The 25989-nt window shown below is 37.2% G+C and overlaps 1 protein-coding gene across 2 annotated transcripts in view; it reads right to left on the bottom strand.

Annotated features, from left to right (window-relative positions):
- Window positions 1-25989, bottom strand: part of LOC149197816 (AUGMIN subunit 3-like) — a 332310-nt gene that overhangs the window by 18804 nt on the left and 287517 nt on the right. For both annotated transcript variants that reach the window (XM_089405979.1, XM_089405977.1), the window contains exon 16: window positions 13215-13290. In XM_089405979.1, coding sequence (XP_089262105.1) covers window positions 13215-13290 — 76 coding nt within the window. The remainder of the gene's footprint in view (window positions 1-13214; window positions 13291-25989) is intronic.

The raw sequence follows: 25989 nt of genomic DNA, 5'->3' as shown, positions 1-25989 counted from the left end.
TGGGCTCTATATTTGCATTCCCATGCATCCTCCACCAACCATTTGGTTCATCCTTGCCTAGGTCTACGTGACCTGCTCAAGCATTGAGATGGTTTAAGGGGTCATTGCAACCTACAAACTAAATAGACTATTTCCAAAGTTTTGCCTTGTCCTTCGTTATACATCATAGCAATTGCAACCTGAAAGTTTGAAACCCACCCTTTACTTCAAGGTCATCAATGTGAGAAATTATCCCAGGCCTTTCTACATAATATTTTGGGTTAAGTGCATACCCTACCATGTGCAAAGGTGTTATCAATGGCCACTCTCAAACAACCTAGCATGTTATCAAAATTCCCATAGTTTTCTCCAAGCCTAAGGGCATATGGATCAGTGTAATGGATAGCATCCACAATAAGGGTTAGGAATGACACCAAATGACACAATCTTCTCACCAATCATCACCCAACATTTTGAAGCCCAACTTTCTTCTCCAAGTTGATGCCAACCACCTAGCCAATTTAGACTTATAACCATGGACTACAATGATAGTTGCACCTTCAACATCCTTCTCAATAAGAGAAAATGGCTAGCATATTTGGTATTGGTGTGCATAAGGAATTCCCTCCTCATGAGATATCCATATATGGAAAAGGAGTTGTGGTTGTAGAGAAACATTTGCACATTTCCAGCAGTTGTCACCAAATTTGATACCCACTGGATTTTGCCAATGACCTTCACATTTTTCAATGCAAGCACACAACAAGGAATAGAATAAATATGCCTATGTCTATTTTGAATTAGTAATCTAGCCAATTTACAAATTGTTGCTAGTTCTATCACAACTTGCATCACATTGTTGGCCCCAATGTTCTCTATAACATCCACAAGAAGCTAAAATGGAAAGTTGCATACTTGTGCTTTACAAAATTATCGATGGCTCTAAGAAGAAATGGACCTACCATAGACGTCACTATGATGTCGATGAGCAGTTGCTTGCTAATATTTCCCCATCCATACATAACAACAAAGCACCCCCCTCCCACCCATGTTTGTCTCAACTACTCTATTTGATACTTTCCTCTATAAAACTATTGTTCTTAGCTTATGTTCACATGGCGTGCATATGAGGTTCATACTAATTTTATCGAACCATTTCCTTATAATTAAGGAAATCAAATAACATGAAAGGGAATTTCATTGGCCAAACTAAATTTGTCAATGACATCATCTATGTCATCTCATTCCTGAATATTATGAATCCCTATTAGTGTGGCACCTATTGTGCAAGAATGAGATGTAGAACCCCTTGTTTTTATGTAGAAATCCCAACCATTAATGATGGAGATACAAATGGGGACAGGTTAACATTGACATTCTTCTACTGGGAACTTGTTCAAAAGTTGTATTTGGGTTTGGAGGTAATATTTCTACTAGAAAAAGAACCTTTTGGCATCTACTACCATTTGCATCATCAAAAGTTCACACTTTTGAACTATGATCAACTTCAAACACACATTAAATCCTTTTTTGGGAATTCCCAAAAGATGTTGCCTATATGCCCACAAATATTTCATTCCCAATCACATAAGCCACCACTAGTCTATACCCTACCCTTTTTGGCTTGTTTGGTTCCATATAGTAGAATGATTTTTTAAGGATTGAATGAGACGCTAGCATATCACTCCAATACCTTTGGTGGCCAAAATTGGCTACAAATCCTGATTCATTCTCATGGTCATTTGCTATCCCACAATCTTGTGTGTTTGTTTCCCCCATTTCCCCCACTTTTAATTTCCTTTTGCATAAATACCATAGTCACTATCGATGTCACTACTATTGGTGTTGACAATGTCACTTGCTTTGGGTATAGGTGTTCAATTTATTTGATTTTATCAAGTAATCTACATGAGACTTTGTAGGTATTGTCAATGAATGGAACCATTTTGATTGACACTGACTCATTTTCGGTGCAAGTGCAGGGTTTGTTCAATTTTATAAAGCACCTACAATAGGGGTTTGTAGGTTTTGTCATTGAACGCAACCATTTCTATAGTATTCCAAGGGCATGCAACCCCCATGGTGGGGGCACCCCCATGTTTCCCTTGCTCCTAAGACAAAAGGACACCTAAGGAAACATTTCCCCACATCCCCCTTTTGGTTAAGCGTGCACAAACGTAGCGGGAAACATTTTCCCAATTTGGGGGATGTGTTCCCCAAAAGGGGGAATTCTAGGTGCCCCACCCCCCCCCCCCCCCAAATAAAGGCGTTCTTTAGGGCATCCCAGCCCCCCAAGAAAAAGGGGGACTTCTAGACATCTCCCCCTCAAAAGGGGGACTTTTGTTAACTTTTAATACCAAGTCTATTTTCTTTTCTTTTCCTTTTTATTTTGAGAAAAGAAATCAGCCCCCCTCTCAATCTAAGGGCTAGATTAAGGTTGTTGGTACCAGGCCAGCCCATAGGTATACTCACTTGAGAGTTCACAAGGCTTGAATCCAATGCAACAATATTCATAAGGATGAATCCATTACAACAACATTGATCAAGGCATCATAGTTCATCATGTCACTAGCGGGGATTTGAACCTAGGTGGGAAAGATAATAGCCATTCCACCCAACCACTCGAGATAACCCCATCCATCACCAGGTCTGATTTATTTTAAATTTTTACCTCAACAATTAGTCTATACCTAGAGAATATTTTTCTCAACAAAATTCTGATTGGAAAATAAATGCATTGGTATTTATAACTATGGGAAGCAAATTGCAAAAGAAATATAAAAGGAAAGCCAACCATAGGAACAACATAAAATTATGCCCAAACAAAATCTCTGTCACTTTATTAAGTTTGGAAAATTAGGGTCTTGAACCACAAAGAATACACAAAACTACAACACAATTGGAACATGGAATTCGGCCCACTAGAATTTCTGCCTCTATAGAAATTGGACCCTCTGAAAATTTGGTCCCACTAGAAAAGATTGGTCCTGGAAATCTCAACTCCTCCACTCCCTCCACTTGTACAACCCATTGTGCACTAGGAAACTCAACCTCCTTTTCAATCTTGACCTCTCTGACTTTCACTCCCAATAATTCCTTGTTGCACACCCTTCCCTTCTCTTCAGTCTTTGAATCTCTCACTCCTTGAAAAAATCACCCTTTCAATCACAATGTCTCTTTCACCTCTCCCTTAGGCTTATCTTATAATTTCAATTTTCATTAAGCCAAATCCCTAAATATAATCACCTAAGCGATCAATGGCTAAGATTAGATCCTAAGCCTGCCTTGAGATCAAAGATACATATTAGATCTACATCACTTAAATAATTTAATTATTTATCCTTAGAAACTTGGCTTGATAGTCAACATTAATTAATTAAATAATTTATGTACTTTTCGTAAGTTAAACTTAGGAAAGAAATCATAAAAATAACTAAATAACTTACTCATTTCAAGCAAGCACCTAAAGAGGCAATCTGACATTTTTTGCATGCTAGACATTGAGCCTATGCAGAAGCACCTGTCCAAGCTAATAATACCAACAACTTCTAGGTGCCCCCTTTATGAAAGAGGGACTTCTAGGCATTTTCCCCAAGAAAAGGGTGCTTCTAGACTTCTAGGTGGCTCCCCCTAGAAAAGGGGCACTTTTGCCCCCCTGCCCCCCTAGAAAAGGGGCACTTTTGCCCCCCTGCCCCCCTAGAAAGGGGCACTTTTGGCTGTTCCCCCCAAATTTTGTTTTTATTTTCAATGTTCATTGTCCATCGATAATTTTCAATTTTACTTGAGTCTTGACTATAGATACTGACGAGCTCAGACCGAGTCTTTGACTCGTCACTGTTTACTAATTTTTATTTTGAGTAATTTCAATTTACTATTTCAGACTTTAGTATCTATTATTTTCCTTAGTACTAATTAGATTCTAGAATGATGAATTCAAATGAATGTATCAATATTTTACCATCTCTATTTCATTTGTGGTTTGTGAATCAATGTATTTATTACTAAATCTAAATCTAAATCATGTTTATAACATTTACAAATTTGAATTTAGTACTATTTGCACAATGATGAATTTGCATGGGACGAATTGTTATTGTTGGGATTTTATCATTATTATTTTTAGTTTTATGTCTTTAGAGATAGGGACCCTTAGCAACATCCCACTGTCCCCCATAAGTTTCCTTGAAATTTCGGGGTGCTTCCACACATCCCCCATGTGTATGTCACTGCTCCCACACATCCCCCATCCTGAAAACTTAGTGGAACATTGCATTTTTATGCTTATAAGGTCATCACTCTTATCAAGTTTTGAAGTTGATTTTTTATGCAAATTTGAAGTTTCAAGTTACAAACTAATCACAAATAACTTTGATAGTCATGACCATTGACGATTGAATAATCAAATCTCAGATCTCAAATATGAAACATAACAACAAATAAACATGTTCCACCTCCTACAAAAAATTTAGCTCCTCCTAGTGGCAAATGCAACCCAACAGCCCAATCTCTACTACACATTAGCAAGAGATTAGGTCTAGTTGTGCCCAACACAGTAGCTTTTGAGTATTTCTGTAAAGCACAAATAGCACAACCGTTAGCAAGGTATAAATTATAGCAAATGTTCAAGGTATTCGTTGTCCATCAGCAACAAGAAACAAATTATAATGTAGCCTAGTGCTATTGGAACCATCTTTGAATTGTGGCCGAACCTGCCAGTTGAAATGGTTATGAAGGTCTTCTGGTTGGAAATGGTGGTTAAAACCAAACATGGCCAATTCCACATGGAACCAACCATTTTGGTTGGAACTGGCCTCTTCTGTACAAAGGTGTGCACAGGTGCTTGCGCCCACAAAAACACACAAAAAATGGAATATATATATCAACAAGAAACAAGTTATAAGTTATAATATACCCTAGTGCTATTGGAACCAACTTTGAATTGTGGCCAAACCTGCCAGTTGAAATGGTTATGAAGGTCTTCTGGTAGGAAATGGTGGTTAAAACCAAAAAATGGCCACTTCCACATGGAACCAACTGTATTGGTTGGAACCGGCCTTTTCCGGACAAGGGTGTGCAGAGGTGCTTGCGCCCACAAAAAACACATAAAAAATGGATATATATATATATATATATATATATATATATATATATATATATAGCAACAAGAAACAAGTTATAATGTAGCCTAGTGCTATTGGAAACAACTTTGAATTGTGGCCAAACCCGCCAGTTGAAATGGTGGTTAAAACCAAAAATTGCAAGTTCTACATGGAACCAACCATATTGGTTGGAACCGGCCTTTTCTGTACAAGGGTGTGCAGAGGTGCTTGCACCCACAAAAGACACATAAAAAATGGAATATATATATAACCCTGAATCTAACCTAAACCCTTCATGTTGCTACTTAATAAGGGCTGAGTGCTCATGCTCATTTGACATCATTCTTTCATTGTTTTGGAGCTGCTGTCTAGCTAATTCAAAGTTCAAATTTCACGTCTTCATTAGGAGTGCTTGTCAAGATCTGTAAAACTTTAAAAGTATTCATCTATCCCTTATTTTATTTGAAACAACATTGTTGTTTTTCCCTAGAAACTAAGAAATCATAAGGTTTTATTTGCAGACTTTTTTCTGTTGGTAGAACAATTTCCAACAACTCCTAAAGAGAGGAAGGATCTAGCATGGGGGCATTGCAAATTGTTTGAGGGTAAAATCATATGCAACCACTGTTAGAAGAAAATCGATGGTGGGGTGGTATCCACATTTTGAAACAACAATTAACACATGCAGGAGGGAATGTATAACCCTGTAAAGAAGCCTCTCGTGAACTAGGAAACAAGATTTATCTTGGTGCCTTCCAAGTAGACAAAGCTAAGCGGATGGGAATCTTCAGATAATTCTTTCATATGTAGAGTTTAGTAGTTATTAGTTTGTTTATATATATATATATATATATATATATATATATTAGGAAAGGGTTTATTTGTATTGCATAATTTTGCTTCTGGTTTGCAGCAAATACATCAGGCATTATACAGCTAATTCACCAAAAATTTCCAATTGTTTTTTCCTTTCCAATAAGAATATATGATTTTCCTGAGGAAAATATATCTGAGCAACATAAACAGGGGTTTTGCAGGTGAATACCTTACAAAAATGCCCCAACAAAACATGAAATTTATAACACATAACACTACTAATCAATTATGAAATATTTCATGATGACTTGTCTGCATATATGTGTTTTCTGAGGGTTGCCATGAAGTCACTTGCCCGCCCCGCCCCCCCACGATTTTCCATTTTTATATTTTCTTGTATTAACCAATTTAACTAAAGAGAAATTAATAGACTTGATCCACTATTAGGGAATTATAGCAGCTTAATTTCGCCATTAATCTTTAATTCACATATCTTCGATTTACACCCCTTGTTAGCATATTTCTCTACTTCTCTCTTGAAATCTTAGGACATGAAAATATGCTTTGAATGGGATATCTTCCTCAATTTTCTTGATTATTTGCATGATGTTTTCCATAGATTTATCCTTTGGGAGGGAGCCTTTGACTGTATGATACAGGATTAGGAAAGAATCTTCCCTAACACTAACTATGTCCACCTAATGTTCTTTGGCTAACAAAAGTCCTTGGTAGAGAGTCGAGACCATATATCTCTACCTAAGTTGCACGAAACGGGGAAACGGGTACGAGTTTCCGAAACAGGAAGCGATACGAAACTCGACCTCCCCAAATTTTGAAAACAGGGAAACGCAAATATATATATATATATATATATATATATATATATATATATATATGTGCAATCATAAAGCATAAATGATACATTATAATTTACTACACTTAAACATTAAGATTTAATTTACATCACATTTACTCATGAATGATCACATAATGAAAATAAAAATATCGGAATATCCAAAAGCCACCTTTATTATATATCCAAATCTCAAAATCAGCCTTTATTTATCTCAATGTTACTTGGGAGCGGGAGCGGGAGCGGAAGCGGGAGCGGGAGCGACCATTTTCAGAAGCTCCCGGTTTGGGAGCGAATCGGGGAGCGATTTTTTAAAAATATATATATTTTTTATATTTTTTAATTTTTGATACATATATGTCAACAAAAACATGTGGAATGATGAAATAGACATAAAAAACATAAAAAAACATAAATTGATCATTGAACCATATCACATCAATCATCTAGAAATTATAATCGTCATCAACCATGTCCACAAGTTAGTAAAATACATATTACAACTGCAACATATTGAGTCTTATAAATCATGATTCATCAAATTCAATATTAAAGTTTCAACTCCAAGCTTTCAGAATTGAAAATTCAATAACATTTATCATCATTGATCACCAAAGTAACAAGTTGTACTTGTAAGCCAAGTTTAACCATTACAAGAAGTAATATCGAAGATATTTCTAAGTCCTAACTTCTAACTGTTAACATGATATGAAATGTTAAAAATTTATAAAATGAATGAATAATGAGATGAAATGAAACAACTTTAGTCTTTCACAAAGCATCATATTCATAATTCACAATCATTACCAATGAGTTATAATTGCCAAGGCCCAACTTCAAACTTCAAATTTTCATTGTCACAGTGATATAATGTTTACAAAAAATATCATAATGTCATAATGATATGAAAGAGTCAAGAGTCAAGAGTCAAGGACTCAAAACTCAACAGTTATGAAAACTAAAGTCTAATAGAAACTAAAAAAGACAAGTAAACTGTAAATCTACAAGTGGCCCTTGCCACGAGAGTCTCCAGGAGTATAAGCAGGTCGTGGCGGTCTTCTAGGAGTCTCCCGCACAGACCGACGACCAGAACTAGAGCCTCCACGCGAGGGTGTCGATGGAGGTGGCGACAGCAATGGAACAAGACTCGGGCCCCGAGAACTGCTACTGGATGGTGGAGGTGGAGGTGGCATGGCTGCTGCAGCTGCTTCATTTTCATCCCGTACAAGCTCCTCTTCTAGTTCTTCCATATGTACAATGCCATCCTCCAAATTGTCGTCCTCAGGGTGATTGTCCCAATTTTATATGTGGGATCTTCATTAGCCCGATCACAGTAATGGCTCAACAACCTCAAGTTGTAGTGCACATAAACCAAGCTTTCTGCTCGGTTTTCGTTGAGCCTGTTTCTTTTCACATTATGTATATAACTGTAGGTGCTCCAACACCTCTCTGCAGAAGAAGAATTTACAACCTGTGAAAGAACTTTTTTTGCCAATTTTGGCAAAAGTCCGTGGCCGCCATATGTTTCCCACCATGTGAGAGAATCAAATTTATCTTTGTCGTCCATTGCATGGAAGTTACCATACAAACCACTGCCACTGAAGTATCTGCCTATTTCAAGGCGCACAGCTGCACATTCCTCCCTGTCAGGCACCAACTTTTCTAATGCTTCCAGATATCCTCTAGTTACCTCTTGATCTAAATGGGGTTTGGTCCTAACACCACCCCCTGCTGCATGTTTGCCCAACCAAGATTCTGAGTAGTATTTTGGCGTAAGGATATACGCCAAGCAATGTAGTGGAAGGTTAAGTCTATTCCACCGTTCACACACACAATCATGAATCAGTTTGTACAAGTTGGGATCTTTATTATGAACAATGTCTTTTATTTCCCCCAACATGGTATCCATTTGCTCATACACCTCGCCAATCACTGGTTTGTCTATATCTGCAAACCGAATCATGTTATAAATTGGCTTGGTGAAATCCAATACCTGTCTCACAGTTGTCCAAAACTGCCCATCAAGAGCGGCCTCCTCCACCGTTTCAAAACCTGCCATGTCAGCTACATTTGTAGCCCTTTCCTTTAACACCTGCCAATGTGGACTTGATACCATGCTAGCTAATGCCTCTCTTACCTTCAAAAGGCGCCTAAAGGTGAGGTAATAGCTACCAAATCTAGTCCTCGCAATCTTCAGCAACTCCAATCTCGAGTGACTACGGAAAAGGCCATGGGTATTGCTATGATTTGTAATAAATTTTATCATTTTTTTTCCTTTCTTGTACAAATCACCAATCCATTGGTATTGTTCATTTTTGTTTTTGACAATATCATGCAACAGAAGGTTCAATGTGTGAACCAAACATCCAGACCAAAATATGTTCGGGTATTTATCCTCAATAATTGCTCCCGCTGCCTTACAATTAGAAGCATTATCAGTGATGACTTGGATGACATTGTATGGGCCAATACGCTCAATTGTTTCAAGCAATGCTTCTGCAATGTTGATAGCGGTCTTGAACTTGTCTGAGTAATCATGTGCAGCTAGAAAGATGGGACCACTTCGGGACACAGCAAGAACACTTATCAATGGCTTGCCTTTTACATTTGTCCATCCATCAGATACAATGGACACCCCATTGTCAGTCCAAGAACTTGTCATTTTATTCAAAGAATGTGATATTTTTGCTTTTTCATGATCAAGGCCAACAGTTCTTGCCTTGTCATACCCAGGGCTCTTGTATCCTTTAGGGGCATCATTTATGGCAGAAACCATTTCGTGCCAATAAGGTGAGCGTAGAGCATTGAATGGTATCCCACATGCATAGAGGAACCTGTAAACTTTTGAATCCACATCATTCCTACACCCCTCATCAAGGAAATCTGATATGGTTCTACGCCTTAAAGATGATGACCCTGTGCCTCCATGTCCATATCCACTGCCTTGGGAGGATGCTGAAGGAGTTCTTTGTGATGGTGAGATTGGTTCAAAGAAACCCCTTGATCTTTTTGTTCTGTATTGGGCGTCCTCCTCTTCCTTTATGTATTTGGCTCTATCTGCTGTTGACACCGCTGCACAAGTTTTGATTCCTATTTGTTTCTCTCCATCCCATGGCCTTTTCCCGCAGAGGTGTCTTCTAGCACGGGTGTATGAGCCTGTGTAATCAGTGTTGCAATGGGGGCAATGAAATTTAGTGGTTCCACCCCCTCTCCCTGTTTCAGCCCTGTGAACATATTTCCACAATGGAGTTTGGTCTTGTTTAGTTTTTTGAGGGTCATGTTCACCCTCCTCCACCTCCTCCTCACTGGGGTTTTCACCCATTTGACTTCCTCCGGCTTCTTCATCCACTTCTTCAGTTTCAGGCCCCCTCCGTTTCCTACTCTCCACCACCATAATAACCATAAAAGGGACCAGGAAGAGGAAAATGCCAATAAATATCCCCAGGTCCATGGTGTTTGATGTTTGTAGGGTTTGAGTCTTGAATCTGCAAATTAATTTAGTTTATTGGGATTAATTCATTTAATTTATTAATTTAATTTAAATACATGATCTTTAAACTCAAACAGCTACATTAAACTAACCAAATTAACTACCTAACCAGCTAAACTAACTAAATGATTAAGTTACTTACCTCTGCAGGCTTGCTCCTCGCTCCTTGGCACTTGCTCCTCGCTCCTCAGCTCTGGCTCCTTGCTCCTTGCTCCTTTGCTCTTGCTCCAGCTCTCAATCTCTTGCTCAATGAAGTTGAAATGAAATTTTTTTGGCCCATTGGGCTTATAAAATAAAAAAAAAATTCTAAAATTTTTGGAAATTTCGGGTCCGGCGGATTTTTTTTTCCGCCGAACCGCTCCCGGCCTGTCTAAAATCGCTCCCGGAGCGTTTTTTAATGCCCGGGAGCGATCAGGGAGCGATCGCTCCCGAGCATTAAAAAACGCTCCGGGAGCGCGGGAGCGATCGCTCCTTGAATCGCTCCCTAACAGACCAGGGAGCGCAAATTTTTTTACGGGAGCGCGCTTCGGGAGCGGGTTCGAAGGGGGGGGGGGGCGCTCCCCCGCAACACTGATTTATCTTAATATATGAGGCTGCAAGTACAATAAAGACTATAAGGCTGCAAGAGAGAGATCCAAATCAGGATTTTCTGCATCCACATCCCATTCTTTAGAAGGACCACTATTGTATTGGGAGTCTCCTCCTACATACTCGAACGACCTTAGTACTCTTGATTAAATACACGTTTCATATCCTAGTACCCTACATGATCTTGATTATTGGGAGTTTCCCCTGCATAAAGGGCTTGGTTCTCTTGATTAAATACAAGTTCCATACCCTAGTACATGATAAAATCCAATGGAAACATTGCAATCCCCCCAATCCTGAAACCCTGAAAAACAAATAAGTCTGCTGGATTTTGAGTGAGATCTAAAATTCTACTTTCTCCATATGAAATCCAATGAGGGCGAAACCACCTGAATCATTTCATGGTAATGTTAAAAATTTAAGTAAAAGGATGAAAATGAAAAATAAAAGAGAATATCACTTTTACTTTAAGAATTTAACATTACCATGAACTGCATATCAACACTAGGGAAAAAATTCACTTTTATAACTTTAGACACGCATCTAGAAGCAACAAGAAGTCACTAACATACCCTAAAAGTAAATTTAAAAACAAATTTAAAAAAATAAATAAAAAAAACACAAGTTAATGAGGAAACATGCGTCGTACAGCCCTGAAACACGTATCCGGCCGTACTGGCCACGTTTCCGTTTCGGGAAACGTGGCAGTATGGCCGGAAACGCGTTTCACGGCCGTACCAAACGTGTTTCCGCGTTTCGTACCCGTTTCCATACGGAAACGGACCTCTATACCACGTTTCCTGCAACATAGGTTTGAACCCAATATTGAGTATGAAACCTTAGTTGGCCTAGAGAGAGTGCCTTTGCTCTAGTGGAGGTCATAGATCCAACTCGAGGGTGAACAACTGTTGAGAGAGCTAGAAAAACAATGCCTATGGCTGGGTGGAACATCTGATGTCCACAGCCAGTTGGCGTTTTTACAAAAGTGCCATGTTTATATGTGTTCTATGATGTTATATTGTGTAATTATGTGTTACTGTGTTGTATGCTTATAAAATAGCTGTTTATATAAAATATATATTGCTGAATTGTTAATGTGTTACGCATGAGTCTGCTTATCATTATACATGTGTAATTGTTTCATATGACATGGCATAACGGCATGGAGTTAATGCTATCAGAGTTATTAACTAATTGAAAATTTGAGCCAGGTTCAAAAAAAATTGAAATGTATAGTGTCTACAGAGCAAGAATTGTAGTAATGTGGCCCAGCATGAAGCTGGGTATATTCCATGGGAGACCAACAAAATTGGGATGCTTATAGTAAGTTTGGTAGAAGGAGATAGAATCTAGTGCAATTTTCCCATTGGCTGCATTGTTAAATTAATTTCTATTATGTTTTAGACGTCTTCTTACGCTCTTTGAACTACTCTTCTCATTTCTTGATGCTTATTTATTGGATTGCGCTGCTTAGAAATTCAACTTGAATTCCCACAATATACAGTTCAGAAAGACAATGCCTAATATAAATGTAATGACCCACCTACAATTAAAAACATAATGTGAATATTAGCATGCATACGGTGCATCAATATGATAGTTACATATGCATGAATCGCATGTATTGCACTAGTATACATACGGACTAATATTGGAAAATATCTATGATAGGGTAATGAATTGATTATTGAAATAAATTCCTATCTCACCGGAATATAATGAATATATCAAATTAGGCACTTGATATGTATACCAGCCTTATATACATTTATATGTATGATAATCCTTAATAAAAAGAAAATATAAAAATTAAATGAGCTATGAAGTAAATTTATTTAATTTACTATTTAATTAAACAAAATATTGCTCAACTCCTAACTCTCTAAATAGATAAGTTCAAACTACACATCATATTATTGGGAACCGGCCAGGTTGATCCCAGATAGGCTGGGAGGAGAAGTCAGTTTGGTAGCAAGAGCGGGAGCAGCAACAGCTAAGGAACATCTCCAAATGAAATTACAGGTAAGTACTTGCTAATGATTTATTAATATTTAGGAACGTCTAGTTCCTTCGTGAATTTATGACTTCATTTCTGGATGAATGATTAAATTAGGGCTTTTCATTCTGCTATTGTGAAAGTTGAATTTTAGTCTCTGGTTAATCCTTTAAATTTAGGTTATTACAATAAATGTAAAAAGATTGTGTTTACTAGAAAGGAAAAGAAAAAATAACTGGATATGACTATAACTACAAGCCTCCAGCTAGTTGAAAATGTGAAGGAAAAGGAAGATTCAGAAACTTAAGAACAGGAAAAACTACTTTATAGATTCAAAATATCAGGAATAATTTATTTAACAAAACTTGTGTGATGCAACATAGAAGTACTTACCCAAGGTGTCAATATTGGTTGTGCAGTTGTCGAAGACGCAAAAAGAAGTTGCTGCATCTTTCGTATTATATTACACCTGATCAACAAGAGCTATATCATTATTAGCACTGAAATTCATAATCTTACTAGGAAGATATAAAGAGTGATATGTTGTGAAACATAACAAGATCAAAGAGATATTGGATAGAGATCAAGGATGAAAATGAGGAAATGGAAAACAGTGTGTACAGAATTTATTTTGCGATAAAATTAGTCAAAGAATAAAGCATAAAAGCTTCATAACTTCAAAAAGCTATTCCCATAACATAGTATGGTGTAGATATAGAATCTTTCTCTAAGCTTGTATTATATGAACCTGTTACAAATTAGAATTCTTACATTTGAAAAAAAAAATGAAAATTAAAATCATAAAGATCATTTTCTTCCCTTCAAAAAGCTCTTTCATGGTAAATACATTTAAATGAAGTTCTAACATTTACAAGCTGGTTAGAATTCGTAAATGAGAAGCAGACCTTAAGTTTGTCCATATAATTGTGTTTCCCAGACCTCGACTACTATATTTTTCTGAACTTAAAATTCTCTAACATGGGGCATACATCATGTTTTCAAGTGATTTTTAATTTTGCTACTATTTTGATTGATCTTCACTTTTGATAATCCACTTAATGTAATATAGTGTATTATCTGAAACTAGGAATCTATGAATCAACATTTCTACTTTTCACGGCAGCAATAATAGGGCACTTGTCAGTTGTTTCCTTACTAGGAATCAGGCTCACCAAGATGTGGCTTCACCAACTTAGTACAAGAGGATCCTCAAAAGGAATAAACCAAAATACCTCAACCAACCAAAAAAGGGCACATCAAAGGGATAGCTCAATGACAACATCCTGCCTCATCCCTTGTTAGTTTTTGTAGCATCGGATGATATTCTAGTCTCGAAACTTTGCGGAGAAGCTAAAAAACATGAGTTCTCCAAAACCCAGAAATTGTTTCTGGAAGTTCCACCTAAAGATGGCTCAATCAAATTAATTGAACATAGTTGAAAATTTGCTAATGGAGAAATGGTTAATTAATAGTAATTAATTGAGAAAGGTGAGAATTTTCTAGAAACTCACATGGATCGACTTGGAGACTATCTCAACCATCGATTAAGTTTTAATCTTGGCCATTGGAGTCCCAACTGGAGATTACAAGAAGAGGTCAATGGGTAGATGGAGATACTCAATGATCGAGACAAATCGATTTTGCAATGGCAAGTGATTCAACGGCAAGATTGAGCCAGTGATCAAGTAGTAGGTGCTAAAGGGGCAACAAAGTAGTATTCCGGAGGAGTTTCCAATTCCGAAGAGTCAGAAAGAGGAGGCCGAAATTATTCTCAAAGAAGCAATGCAAGGACTGCGCAATTGCTTCAGCAGAGTAGTTCGATTGGGCTTAAGGGAAGGTTGTTTTCAGTTGCAAAGGTAGTGAATATTTTCCAGAGTGTCGAAGAGACAAATTCCCAGTTAGCAGTAGGCAGGACGGCTTGATTAGCAGCAATTCCGAGCTGAGAGTGAGAGGATTTGCGCAGGGTCGAGATTGGAGAGGGTAAATTTTAAAATCCCTTAGTATATTTTTCCAAGTATTTCTCTTGGGTAGAATTGACAGTTTGGTGACATTTTATTGTACTCAAAATTTCTATTATTGCATAATAATAAAAACCCTCATTGTTGCACCGGTTTTCCCACATTGGGTTTTTCCGACGACATTTGTCCAAAAATAACGGTGTCATATTTTATTTTGTGTGTGTGCTAACATTTCTCCAGTTCCAACATTTTTATTTCCGCAGTGTTTATTTATATTTACGAAGAAACTGATTAATTCGATATTAATCAGAAAAATAATAAATTGAATAATCAGTTAGGATAAGTATTTCCAGTCGCTGCATTTCAAGGAATTTTCACATGTTATTAGAGTGAATTTGATCACACATGAAGCTCAAAGGTGGAAGAAAGAAATCTTCCAAATTTAGAGGGACTTTGGCAGTTCAATTTCCAGATTTGCGCTAAGGCTGGCCAGGTAGTTCGAACTACTGGGCAAGGGGTTCGATTTTTCTAGTGCAAGTGGAGGGAAAAATTTGCAAAGCCTAGTAGAAGTTCCAGCAGGTAATAGTGAAAAACCGAGAAGCAATTCCAGTGAAGCAGATCAATGATTTCGTTGATCAGATTTTCTTGTCTGGGCGCAAAAGGGTTTCGCAAGAGATTGCTATAGAAGAATGAGCACTAAACGAAAGAGAAAGTGCACACACAGAGAGGGAGATTTCTCTCAGAGGGTTTCTAGTTGAGAAATCCAATATTTCCAGTTACTATAGCCGCAGGTAGTTTTTCTCACTCCAGAAGGGGGTGCGATTACCAGAGCTAGCAGCCATGCAGGAGAAAGAGAGAGATTTCCATCCCAATTCAATTTTTCGCAAAGATGACCATAGTTGGCCTTAGAGATCAGGACAGATTGGAAGGAGCTTCCAACTTGATGCAAGAAAAATTGAATTTTCCCTGGAAAGTTCTTCTCAATCTAGATTACATGCACAAATTCCGATATTTACTCAATTAACTATTATTCACCACATCGCGAAGCATTTAAAATAACACACAATAATATGAAGAGTCATACACAGAGCCTTTGGTGATTTTGCATTTCCATTAGACAAATGAAAATTGTACATGCATAAATTCATAATCATACATTTCTTTCTTGGCCTGATTCTACATTCATTTTGGGCATTCTCTCATTGCCCATAGGCTTACAATAAGTAAAATTAAGAAATGTAATAGTTTTTGTAAATCCTAAAAGCACTCCATAAATCACCCATAAATCACTCCATAAATAAGATTTTCCTAAATTCTAAATCACTCCATAAATCATATTTTTTTAAATTCGAAAATCACTCAATCTATCCCTAGAATCTCTCATGCTTTTCATGGTAGATTGGTTTTTTCCTTGTGGACAAAATTTCACTTATCCATAGCTTTTCGAATGTTGAAAAGTGTAACTAGGTTCGGTCTTCATAATGACGTGTAATTATGATTTTATGTAATTGATGTAAAGAAGAAAACAAAATTATTTCTGTAATGCTTGATTCATGGGTTTCATGATCAAGGAATTTTATTTTATAGTTAAGACTCCCATTATGAGTCTTTAGGGTTGGTCATCAAGTCATAAAGTCTAGGAAGTCAATGTCATATGTTGAAGACATGTTACATATTGTAAAAAGTAATTTTGATAACCCTCCAAAGACCTTGTCACAAGATATTTTTCATGTCAGCCTAAAGATATTTCTAGAAAGGCATGTCGACCTTGTCACTAGGAGAAGTCGGCTTATTTGATGGGTAGACCACTATATATAGGCAACTTGACCTTCATTTGAAGACAAGAATTCGGTGAAGCTAATCTTAAGCAAGAAAAGGTGCGAAAAAAAATCAAGGAATATAACCTCATAACCAACGAGAAGAAGGAAGGGAAGAGCAAATTTTTTGGGCACTGCTTTTAGGGCTAAATCTCCTCGCACATGTGGCAGAAACTACGACTTCTGCAGCAGTCACATCAGTCCTAACGAAGTCATCTAAAGGGTTTCCATTCCAGCTGCTTCGTTAGTCGAGATCACCTAAAGAAGTCTTTAGGATAAGCTAAAAAGGAAAGGGTCTCCACTATATCTCAATCAAGCTCACACGTTGGAATTGCAGTAGTAAGGTTGAGAATTGTAGGACTATGGTAGGAGGCCGAAAAGTCAAAGTGGCCGAAGTTAGCAGTGGTAGAAGTCAATTTGACCAATGGCTCACTTGGGCAAGAAGAAGCAGCAATGAAAGGAAGGATCTTGTCACTTCGTCTTAGACAGGCAAACAAGTTAAGGGTCTTGGTCTTGGTATTCGTCAATTGAAGTCTCTATAAGAAGAAGAATTCATTTGGGTTTTCCTCTCAAGTTGGAGAGGTTTTGGCCTTGGTTGGTCGCCTACATTTTGTGTCTCTTGTCTCTTTATTGTTTATGCTTTGGTAGTTGTTTGATGAAGAAAAACACTATAATAATCTAACTAAAGAGAAGATCCTAATCTAAAGAAGTAAAAAGCATTCACAAGTAGTTATCATTATAGAGAAATCATCTAATCACTATGCCCTAGATTTCTCAACATGGTATCAGACCTAAGGTGACTAATCAAGTAAAGGGAATTTGATCAAGGAGCACTCAAGCATTCAAGGACCAAATCTCGAGGAAGGCATTAAAGTGAATCCAAAAGATCATCTTGAGGTCAAGAGCTTCAAAGAAGTGTCAAAACCCTAGATTAAAGAAGAGGTATCCACTAGAAGAAGTCTTAGGATCCTCAAAAGACCACAAAGACCCTACTCAAATTGAAGGGACTTACAAATTAAAGTTTCTTGAAGATTATTCATCCTAGAGAAGCAAAGTCAAGGACATTCAAAAGATTCTAAGGCAATCTCCCTCTCGTTGAAGCAAGGTCCCTACCGTTGAAGAATATCATCCAAGAAGCATCAAGACATCATCAAGAAGTCATCATTATCAACAAGGACATCCCCATCAAAGGATCTAAAGTGATCTCCTTCTTTGTGGAGTCAAGGGTCACTCTTGAAGAGATCTATATTCATCAAGGAGAAGTTCTCTAACACATATATTATCAACAAATTCAAGGAGGCAGCAAGTGGAAGAAGCATCTTCATAAGTATAATTATGTTTGAATCTGTCAAAATGTCTTTCTGCAATGAAAGCAACAAATTGGTTGGGGCTTAAAACTATCTTGCATGGAAAAAGAGGACAAATTTGAAGATTACTGAAAATGAGGTTATGGATCATATCAAAGGATCTATCACCAAACTAGCGAAAGAAGACACTCAAGCACTTGCAAAGTTTATGAAAGGGGAAGTGAAGGCTCAAAAGGATTTTCATAGAATCCTTCAAGAATTTCCTCATTCCATAGATATCTAAACCCGACAACTCAAAATAAATATACGACAAATCGGTAGAGTTGTTATATGTAAGCACTACAATAGAAGTTATCTCTCTAAGGAAAGAATTTTACAAGCTAAGGATATCAGAAGAAGAAGGAATAGCCTGATACTTTATGAGGATATCTGAAATAAGGAATCAACTTCAAGATCTGGGAGAAATAATCTCTCACAAGGAGATGACCACTGTAGTACTAAATGCACTACCAAAGCAAAGAGGTAATTTTACTTCAAGCATTTATAGGAAGAAAGAAGACACTCCATTCCAGGATCTATGGTCAGTATGCAACATTGAAGAAACTAGGTTGAAGACAAAAATTGATGTGGGATCAAATGAACAAAATCAAGCATACGCTGTTATGGAAAAGAGAACAAGAAAGTCTGGGAAATTTGGTCCTCAGAAAAATAAGAAGAACATGGCTAAGATTCAATGATATGGATGTTAAGAATATGTGCATTACAAAAGAGATTGTGTTAAGATCAAGAAGGACAATAACAAAAGAGGTAGAGAAAAAGCCCATATCACTGAGGAAGTGGAGGAAGTTGAAAAGAAGAAGTCCAAGAAATAGGAAGTAACAAAACTCTACTATGATTGAGATAGTCTTCCTCACCTAGTTCTTTTCAAGTTCTTGTTTTCAAGTTTTCTGTTGTAAGATATGGCTATCATGAATCACTAAGGAAAATGAGAGGGTGCATCATGGCATCATAGAAGCATTAAAAGCAAGTGCCCGTGACAACATCATAGAGAAGCATGGAAGATGGATGAAATAGAATTCTATGGAAGTCACGTATGGAAGGATATAGCTCTTGGTAACCTCGCTAGCACTTATGGAAAAATGAAGAAAAAGTCATCTAGCACAAAGCTCATCATACATCAGTCAAAAGGAAACATCTGTTGGATGAGGATACTCAAGATCCTCCATTGGAATCTTCATCGGAAGGTTCGCCAATCAAAAGGAAGAAAGTGTTTCATCAAGAATTCCAACTTGTGGGAATTCATGGGATGATGGTATGATGACAAAAGAGGTAAAGCAGATCAAGGGATTGAAGTTCTTTGTTAAGAGATAACTCCTCAAATCAGCTACGTTTATTCATTAAGATTACTCCTTGTTATATACATGAGGGAGTGACTCTTGGGTTTCACCTTCCGATGACTCTTTATTTTCCATTATTTACTATTTACATTATTTACAAGTATTCACCCAATCCCCATGATTAAGTGTCAACATTCCCTCCCTTAATATGAAGGGATGTTGGTGAGTTCAAGCATCATTCTGAATCTTTCAAGCTTTTCTCTTCCAAGCGCTTTGGTGAAGATGTCTGCAATCTACTCATCAGTGGAACAATGGCGTAGATGGATTGTCTCGACCTCAACATGATGTCGAATCAGATGGTATTTTGTATTGATGTGCTTCGTTCAATCATGGAACTTTGGGTTCTTGGCCAACTTTATTGCAAAGGTGTTGTCAATCATGAGTGGAGTTGAATGCACTTGTTTTACCTGCAAATCTTTCAGAATTTTCCTGATCCACACAATTTTTTTTGTTGCCTCAACTGTTGCCACATATTCTGCCTTTGTTGTGGAATCTACTAGACTGATTGTTTGCGTGATCTCCAGGAGACAGCGCCTGATCCAAGACTCATACCATAACTAGAAGTAAATACCCAAGTTTATTTGTCTCCATCAAACTCTGAATTAGAGTATCCGATCAAGCTGAAGTCGCCCACCTATGTATACTTGAGTCCAAAGTCTTGAGTTCCCTTCAAGTACTTTAGAACTCTTTTTGCAGCAGACCAATCTCCCTCACAAGGCTTTTGCATAAGCTTGGAGAGGATTCCAACAGCAAACAAAATGTGTGATCTGGTAGTAGTCTAGTAGTTGAGACTTCCTACAAGTTGTCTATACTTTTGTTGCATCCTCAAATTCTTTTCCTTCAATAGATGTGAGCTTTAAGTTTTCTTCCATTGGAGTAGTCAAAGGATTGCACTCATCCATGTCAAACTTGTTCAACGGCTCTTCAATGTACTTCTTCTAAGAGAGGAATATAAACTTCGCATGTTGGGTTACTTCAATACCAAGATAGTAGTGAACATAGCCCAAGTCAGTCATTTCAAAACCTTTACTTAATTCCTTATTTATGGATGCAATGTAGCTCTCATTGTTCCATGTCATCAAAACATCATCTACATATACCACAAGATATACAATTGTTTTTCCAACTTTCTTGACAAACAAAGTTGCATCATCAAGATCATAATGTTTGAAGTTGAATTTCAGAAGATGCTCAGTTAACTTTTCATACCAGATATCAGGCCCGCGGTGCTTGCTTGTGGCCATACAAGGATTTCACATGTTTGCATAGTTTATGTTCATGTCCTTTCACAACAAATCCTTCAGGCTGGGACATAAAAACATTCTCTTTTAGATCTCCATTCAAGAAAGCAGTTTTTACCAGTGTTGCGAACATCTCGATAGCATCCCGATTTTATCTCGAAATCACGATTTTTTGGCCCAACCGATGTTTTCCGATTTTTACAGATATTTTGATGGTATCTTAATTTTGCCAATGTTTGCCAATTTTTACTGATATTTTATCGATTTTCACGACTTTTTGGTTTTTTGAACCCTTGCCGATTTTATCCCGATGTCGATGTTCGCAATATTGGTTTTACATCCATTTGATGGACTTTCCAACCATTTTGAGTTGTTAAGGCAAAGATTGTCCGGATGGTCGCCCATTTTGCTGTGGGGACAAAAGTCTCCTCATAATCGACCCCTTCCTTCTGTGCAAAACATTTTGCCACAAGCCTAGCTTTGTGCTTGTCAAGTGAGCCATCAACTTTATACTTGTTCTTGTAGACCCATTTGCAGCCAATTGGTTTGGTTCCCAATGGAGGATCAACCAGCTTCCAAGTGCCATTCTTTATCAAGGCATCATACTCCTTTTGCATCGCTTCTTTCCATTCATCATGAGAAGCGGCTTCTTTGAAGAAAGTTGGTTCCAAATTTGTAGACAAATTCAGCTTACAATCATAGGAAACATCCATATCAACAGGTGAATCAGAATCATCTACATCACCTCCATTTTGCTTGGTTGAATTTCTTGTTCATGTCTTTCCAACCTCATCAGGATGAACACTTTCAAGTGTCTTTGTCAGCCACTTTGGGAAACTTTTCTGAGATGGTCCAAGCTGCTCAGTTGATTGAGTTGGGACTGAATCAAGATTGAGTCTCCCAATTCTGTCAATCACATCACTCAAAGTATCATCAGTGGTTGGAGTTTCATGCCGGGGAGAGAGTGCTTCAGAAGAAGATTCCATAGATTGATCCAGTATAGGAATCCCACCTTCAAGATGTGGAATCTAATTATCAAACTCTTGAAATGATTTTGCATTTCCGAATCTATCCAAGCGATCAAGTTGTCACTCAACAACATTGTCAGCTTTGGAAGATTCAAAAAAGATTACATCTCTAGATACAACAAACTTTTTATTAACTTCATCATAGAAACAGTATGCTTTGAAGGTATTTGAATACCCCAAGAAGATACACTTATAACTCTTTGCACCAGGTTTATTTCTATGTACTTATGGTATCAATGCATAACAGGTGGAACCAAAGACCCTAAGATGCTTTACTGAAGGAATGTGGTCATACAACATTTCATAAAGAGTCTTGTTTCTAATAGCATTAGATGGACATTTATTCTTTACATATACATCACATAGAACTTCGTCAGCCCAAAATATCAATTTTACATTCTTGAAAAACATCATGGAATGTACCATATTTAAGATTGTCTTATTCATTCTTTTAGCTACTCTGTTCTGTTGGGGATTAAGGCACATTTGTTTGATGTTTGATCCCATGTTGGCAAAGATAGTTTTCAAATTCATTTGAAGTGCATCCTTTTCCATTATCAGTGCGAATAAAGCCAATATGAGATTGTGTATCGTTTTCAATCCATGTGTGAAAGTTCTTGAATGTTTGAAAAGCATCAGATTTGTTCTTCAATAAATAAACTCAACACATTCTGGTGTAGTCATCAATAAATGTCATCATATATTTATTTCCATTTGCAAAAGGAACAAGCATTGGACCGCATAAATCTGAATGAATGAGTTCAAGTTTTCTATGTGTTCTGGAATGTGAATCACGAAAACACTGTTTGCTATGGCTTCCTAGAATACAAGCATCACATTGCTTAAGCTTCCTAGGAATTATAGGCAAACCAATAACACCATTTTTCTTCAACAAGCGAAGGTTGTCATAGTTCAAGTGTCCAAATCTAGCATGCCATAATAGACTTGATGGAAATGTACTTTCATCATAATGAGAATTGTATGAGAAATTTTGTGCACGAGTAGAGGTACACTGCAGCTTGAGAAGCCTTTCTTCTTCTATCCCCGTCATGACAAGTGAGTGATCTAAGGCTTTTCTCACCTCAACCTTGCCATCCAACATATGAATGGAGTGTTCTTGCTGGCAAATGTGGACCAAGGACAACAAGTTTCTCCTCAGCTGTGGGAGATACAAAACATCATGTAGAAGAAGGTTTGGAAGACCAAGGAATTTGACCCTGATTGTGCCAAGCCCTGATGGCTTGAGTTTTGATTTGGTTGTAAAGTATATTGTTCCATCAACATTGTTAGTAAATTCTTCAAAAAAATCTCTTCTAAAAGTCATGTGGCAAGTTGCTCCTGAATCAAGCAACTAATCATTTTTCCAAGAAGCAAGTGAAGCATTAAACAATTCTTCATTTACTCGAATATTACAATGTGCCACAACATAGTGAGCGGATTCAAGTGCTTTACCTTTCTCTTTGTCATTGGTTTTACTTTTGGGTTTATTTCTTTCCTACTTAATTTTGTCCCAAGGCAACTTGCATGTGAATGCATCATGTGATCCATCTCTATTGAAATGTATACAATGCAAATCAGACTTTTCTCCTTGAGAATGTTTGAGCCCCCTGCCTCTGAAATATCTTCTTCCTCGTCATCTTCGACCACCTCTTCATTTGGAAGAATATTGAGCAAGATTCTTCTATCGATGTGTAAGACACACAGCTCCTTCGAAAGACTGAGGAGTTGTCTTCTTCCCAAAAGCTTTCTCTCTCTCGGCAAATTTATTCACAAGGGATTCAAAGGCAATTTCTTTAAGGTTTCCATTTGCTTGCAATGACTTAAGATAATTTAAATAAGTGTGACAAAGTGCCTTGACAAAAGCTATGAGAGAAATTGTAGTATACCTAGGGGGATAGTATGGAGTACAGAGGGAGATACCTAAGGGAATAATGTAATAATGGGATGGGCCATAGTTATAAGGTAAGCCCGTTGTATTAAATATATGGTATTGAGATAACCATGGTAATGACCCATCGTATTGTATGTATGAATCATATATAGAGGCTAGAGACTCCCCATCAAGAGATGTCAAGAAATATTGTATGGACAAGCATATGGCTTGTGGAGTGTTCTCCTTCCTTAAGGAGTGATTGTATGGTGTTACCCTACCTCAAAGGTTTTGATTAATAAAGAGAAGCACTTCTATATTTCGATATTGTTATTTCCGGGTATATTTGATTTATCATACATTTGCAGGTCAGATCTATTACAAGTGGTACTAGAGCACTTTCTTGGGCAAGCGGAGAGATATATTTTTTATTTTTTACAGGAAAATTTTTAGGGCGACGAATTTGCAAATCAGATCTATAACTTCTGTTGCAAAATTTGAAGAAACAAATTGCAGATCTGGATTCTTTGCGAAAAAATACCCAATTTCAAAAAAAAATCAGCGAAATCGGTGTCTGGATGAGGGAAATATCGCTAATTTAAAAATCAATTGTATTGCAGAAAATTTTTGACAAAAATTCATGAACGGCGGATCTTCAGATAATTTTTGAAGTTTTTAAGGGGAATTTTGAGAAACTAATTGCAGATCTGACATCCTCTTGAAAAATTACCCAATTTCAGAAAAAAATCGGTCGAATCAGAGTCCGGATGAGGGAGATATCATTGATTTAAAATCAACGTTTTTTCAGAAAATTTTTGTGATTGCAGGACAATTGTAGCGCAAATCTGAAATTCCAATGCCTAGATCAAGATTTCTATCACATGAGAAGATGCAAAATGGTCGTTCTATTTCCGAAACAGATCATAATTAAGGATTCCGAGCAATATTGACCGAACTGTGGCAATTTTAAATTTTCACCAAGTAAGTGATTTTTTAAAACCCTCTTCATGGCTTCTAGCAAGATGTTTTTATACAAAAAAAGTTGATGGGCAGAATATTGAAAAATTTATACAAGATCAGAGGTGTGACAACCCATGGTTTTGGAAGGACTCCATAGGGTATTATTTGAAAGATGAGGCTGCTATATGTTGGAAATCACTTGACACTGAGATTCTGAAGTTATGTCATGCTGACGAAATTGAAAAACTATTTTTGGACAAATGGTCTCATACTGGAAAGAAGGAAACCAAAAAAACTAGCAAAGATTTTATTTTTACAGAAAAGAAGGAAACCAAAAAACCTAAAGGGTTACTTTCAGCTGGTATCTCTTCATTACAGGTTCTTAGATTGATTCAGAAGGAGAAGATCATTGTGTCTATAAATACTAGTTGCAAGCATAATTTTATCAATATTAATTTGGCAAAAAAATTGCATGTTCCAGCGAAACACATTGAAAACACACAGGTTGATAATGAGGATGTTCAAATTTATAATGATTTGAAACTTTCTATGGATAAGTATGTGTTGCATTGTGATTTTTATATTTCAGATATGGATAACATGGATGTTGTTTTGGGATATCCTTGGATGCAATCTGTGAGTATTGTCAATATTAATGTGCAAAAGAAATTCATGAAGCTCTGGTATAAAAAGAAGAAAATTACATCGCAGGATATTTCCATTAAGACCCAAGCAGAGATTATGGAGGCAGAAGCACAAAGCTCTAATGACACTGACACATCAGATGATGAGCCCTTGATGGTCGACAACTAAACACAAACATCAAACCAGGTACCAGAAAAAGCACTAGACACTACTCAGGGACCAATAGTAGAGGAATTCACGAAAGAAATTCCATCAGTTAAAGCTTCAACATATCACCGCCCACAACACCAAGCAAGAAAACAACCAACAAGATGGCAACAAACTAGCAACAAGGACAAAACAACCCCCGCCAGATAGAGAGGGGCGACAATCCACCCACAACACATCAACACAGAAGAGCAGCCAGGGTCAACTTCCATCTCAAGTAAGGCGCCAGCTAGATCAAGGGTTCACCTTTCTCTTGGATGGCTAGATGCACGTCCATGGTACCAGTGGACTACTATTTTCAGTAGATCTTATTATTTGTGTTCTTCTTATGTTTAAAGACGAAACATGTTTAAGGGTGGTGGAATGTAGTATACCTAGGGGGGATTCTATGGAGTACAGAAGGAGGTACCCAAGGGAATAATGTAATAATGGGATGGGCCATAATTATAAGGTAAACCCGTGGTATTAGATATATGGTATTGAGATAACCATGGTAATGACCCATGGTATTGTACGTATGAATCATATATAGAGGCTAGAGACTCCCCATTGAAAGATGTCAAGGAATATTGTATGGACAAGCATATGGCTTGTGGAGTGTTCTGCTTCTTTAAGGAGTCATTGTATGGTGTTACCCTACCTCAAGGGTTTTGATTAATAAAGAGAAACATTTCTATATTTCAATATTGTTATTTCTGGGTATATTTGCTTTATCATATATTTGCAGGTCAGATCTAT

Source organism: Pinus tabuliformis, chromosome 2_2 (genome assembly GCF_031772625.1).
Source record: "Pinus tabuliformis cultivar Carrire ecotype Pingquan chromosome 2_2, CPIR1, whole genome shotgun sequence".
Classification (NCBI taxonomy): domain Eukaryota; kingdom Viridiplantae; phylum Streptophyta; class Pinopsida; order Pinales; family Pinaceae; genus Pinus; species Pinus tabuliformis.
This window is presented reverse-complemented; position numbering and strand designations above follow the sequence as displayed.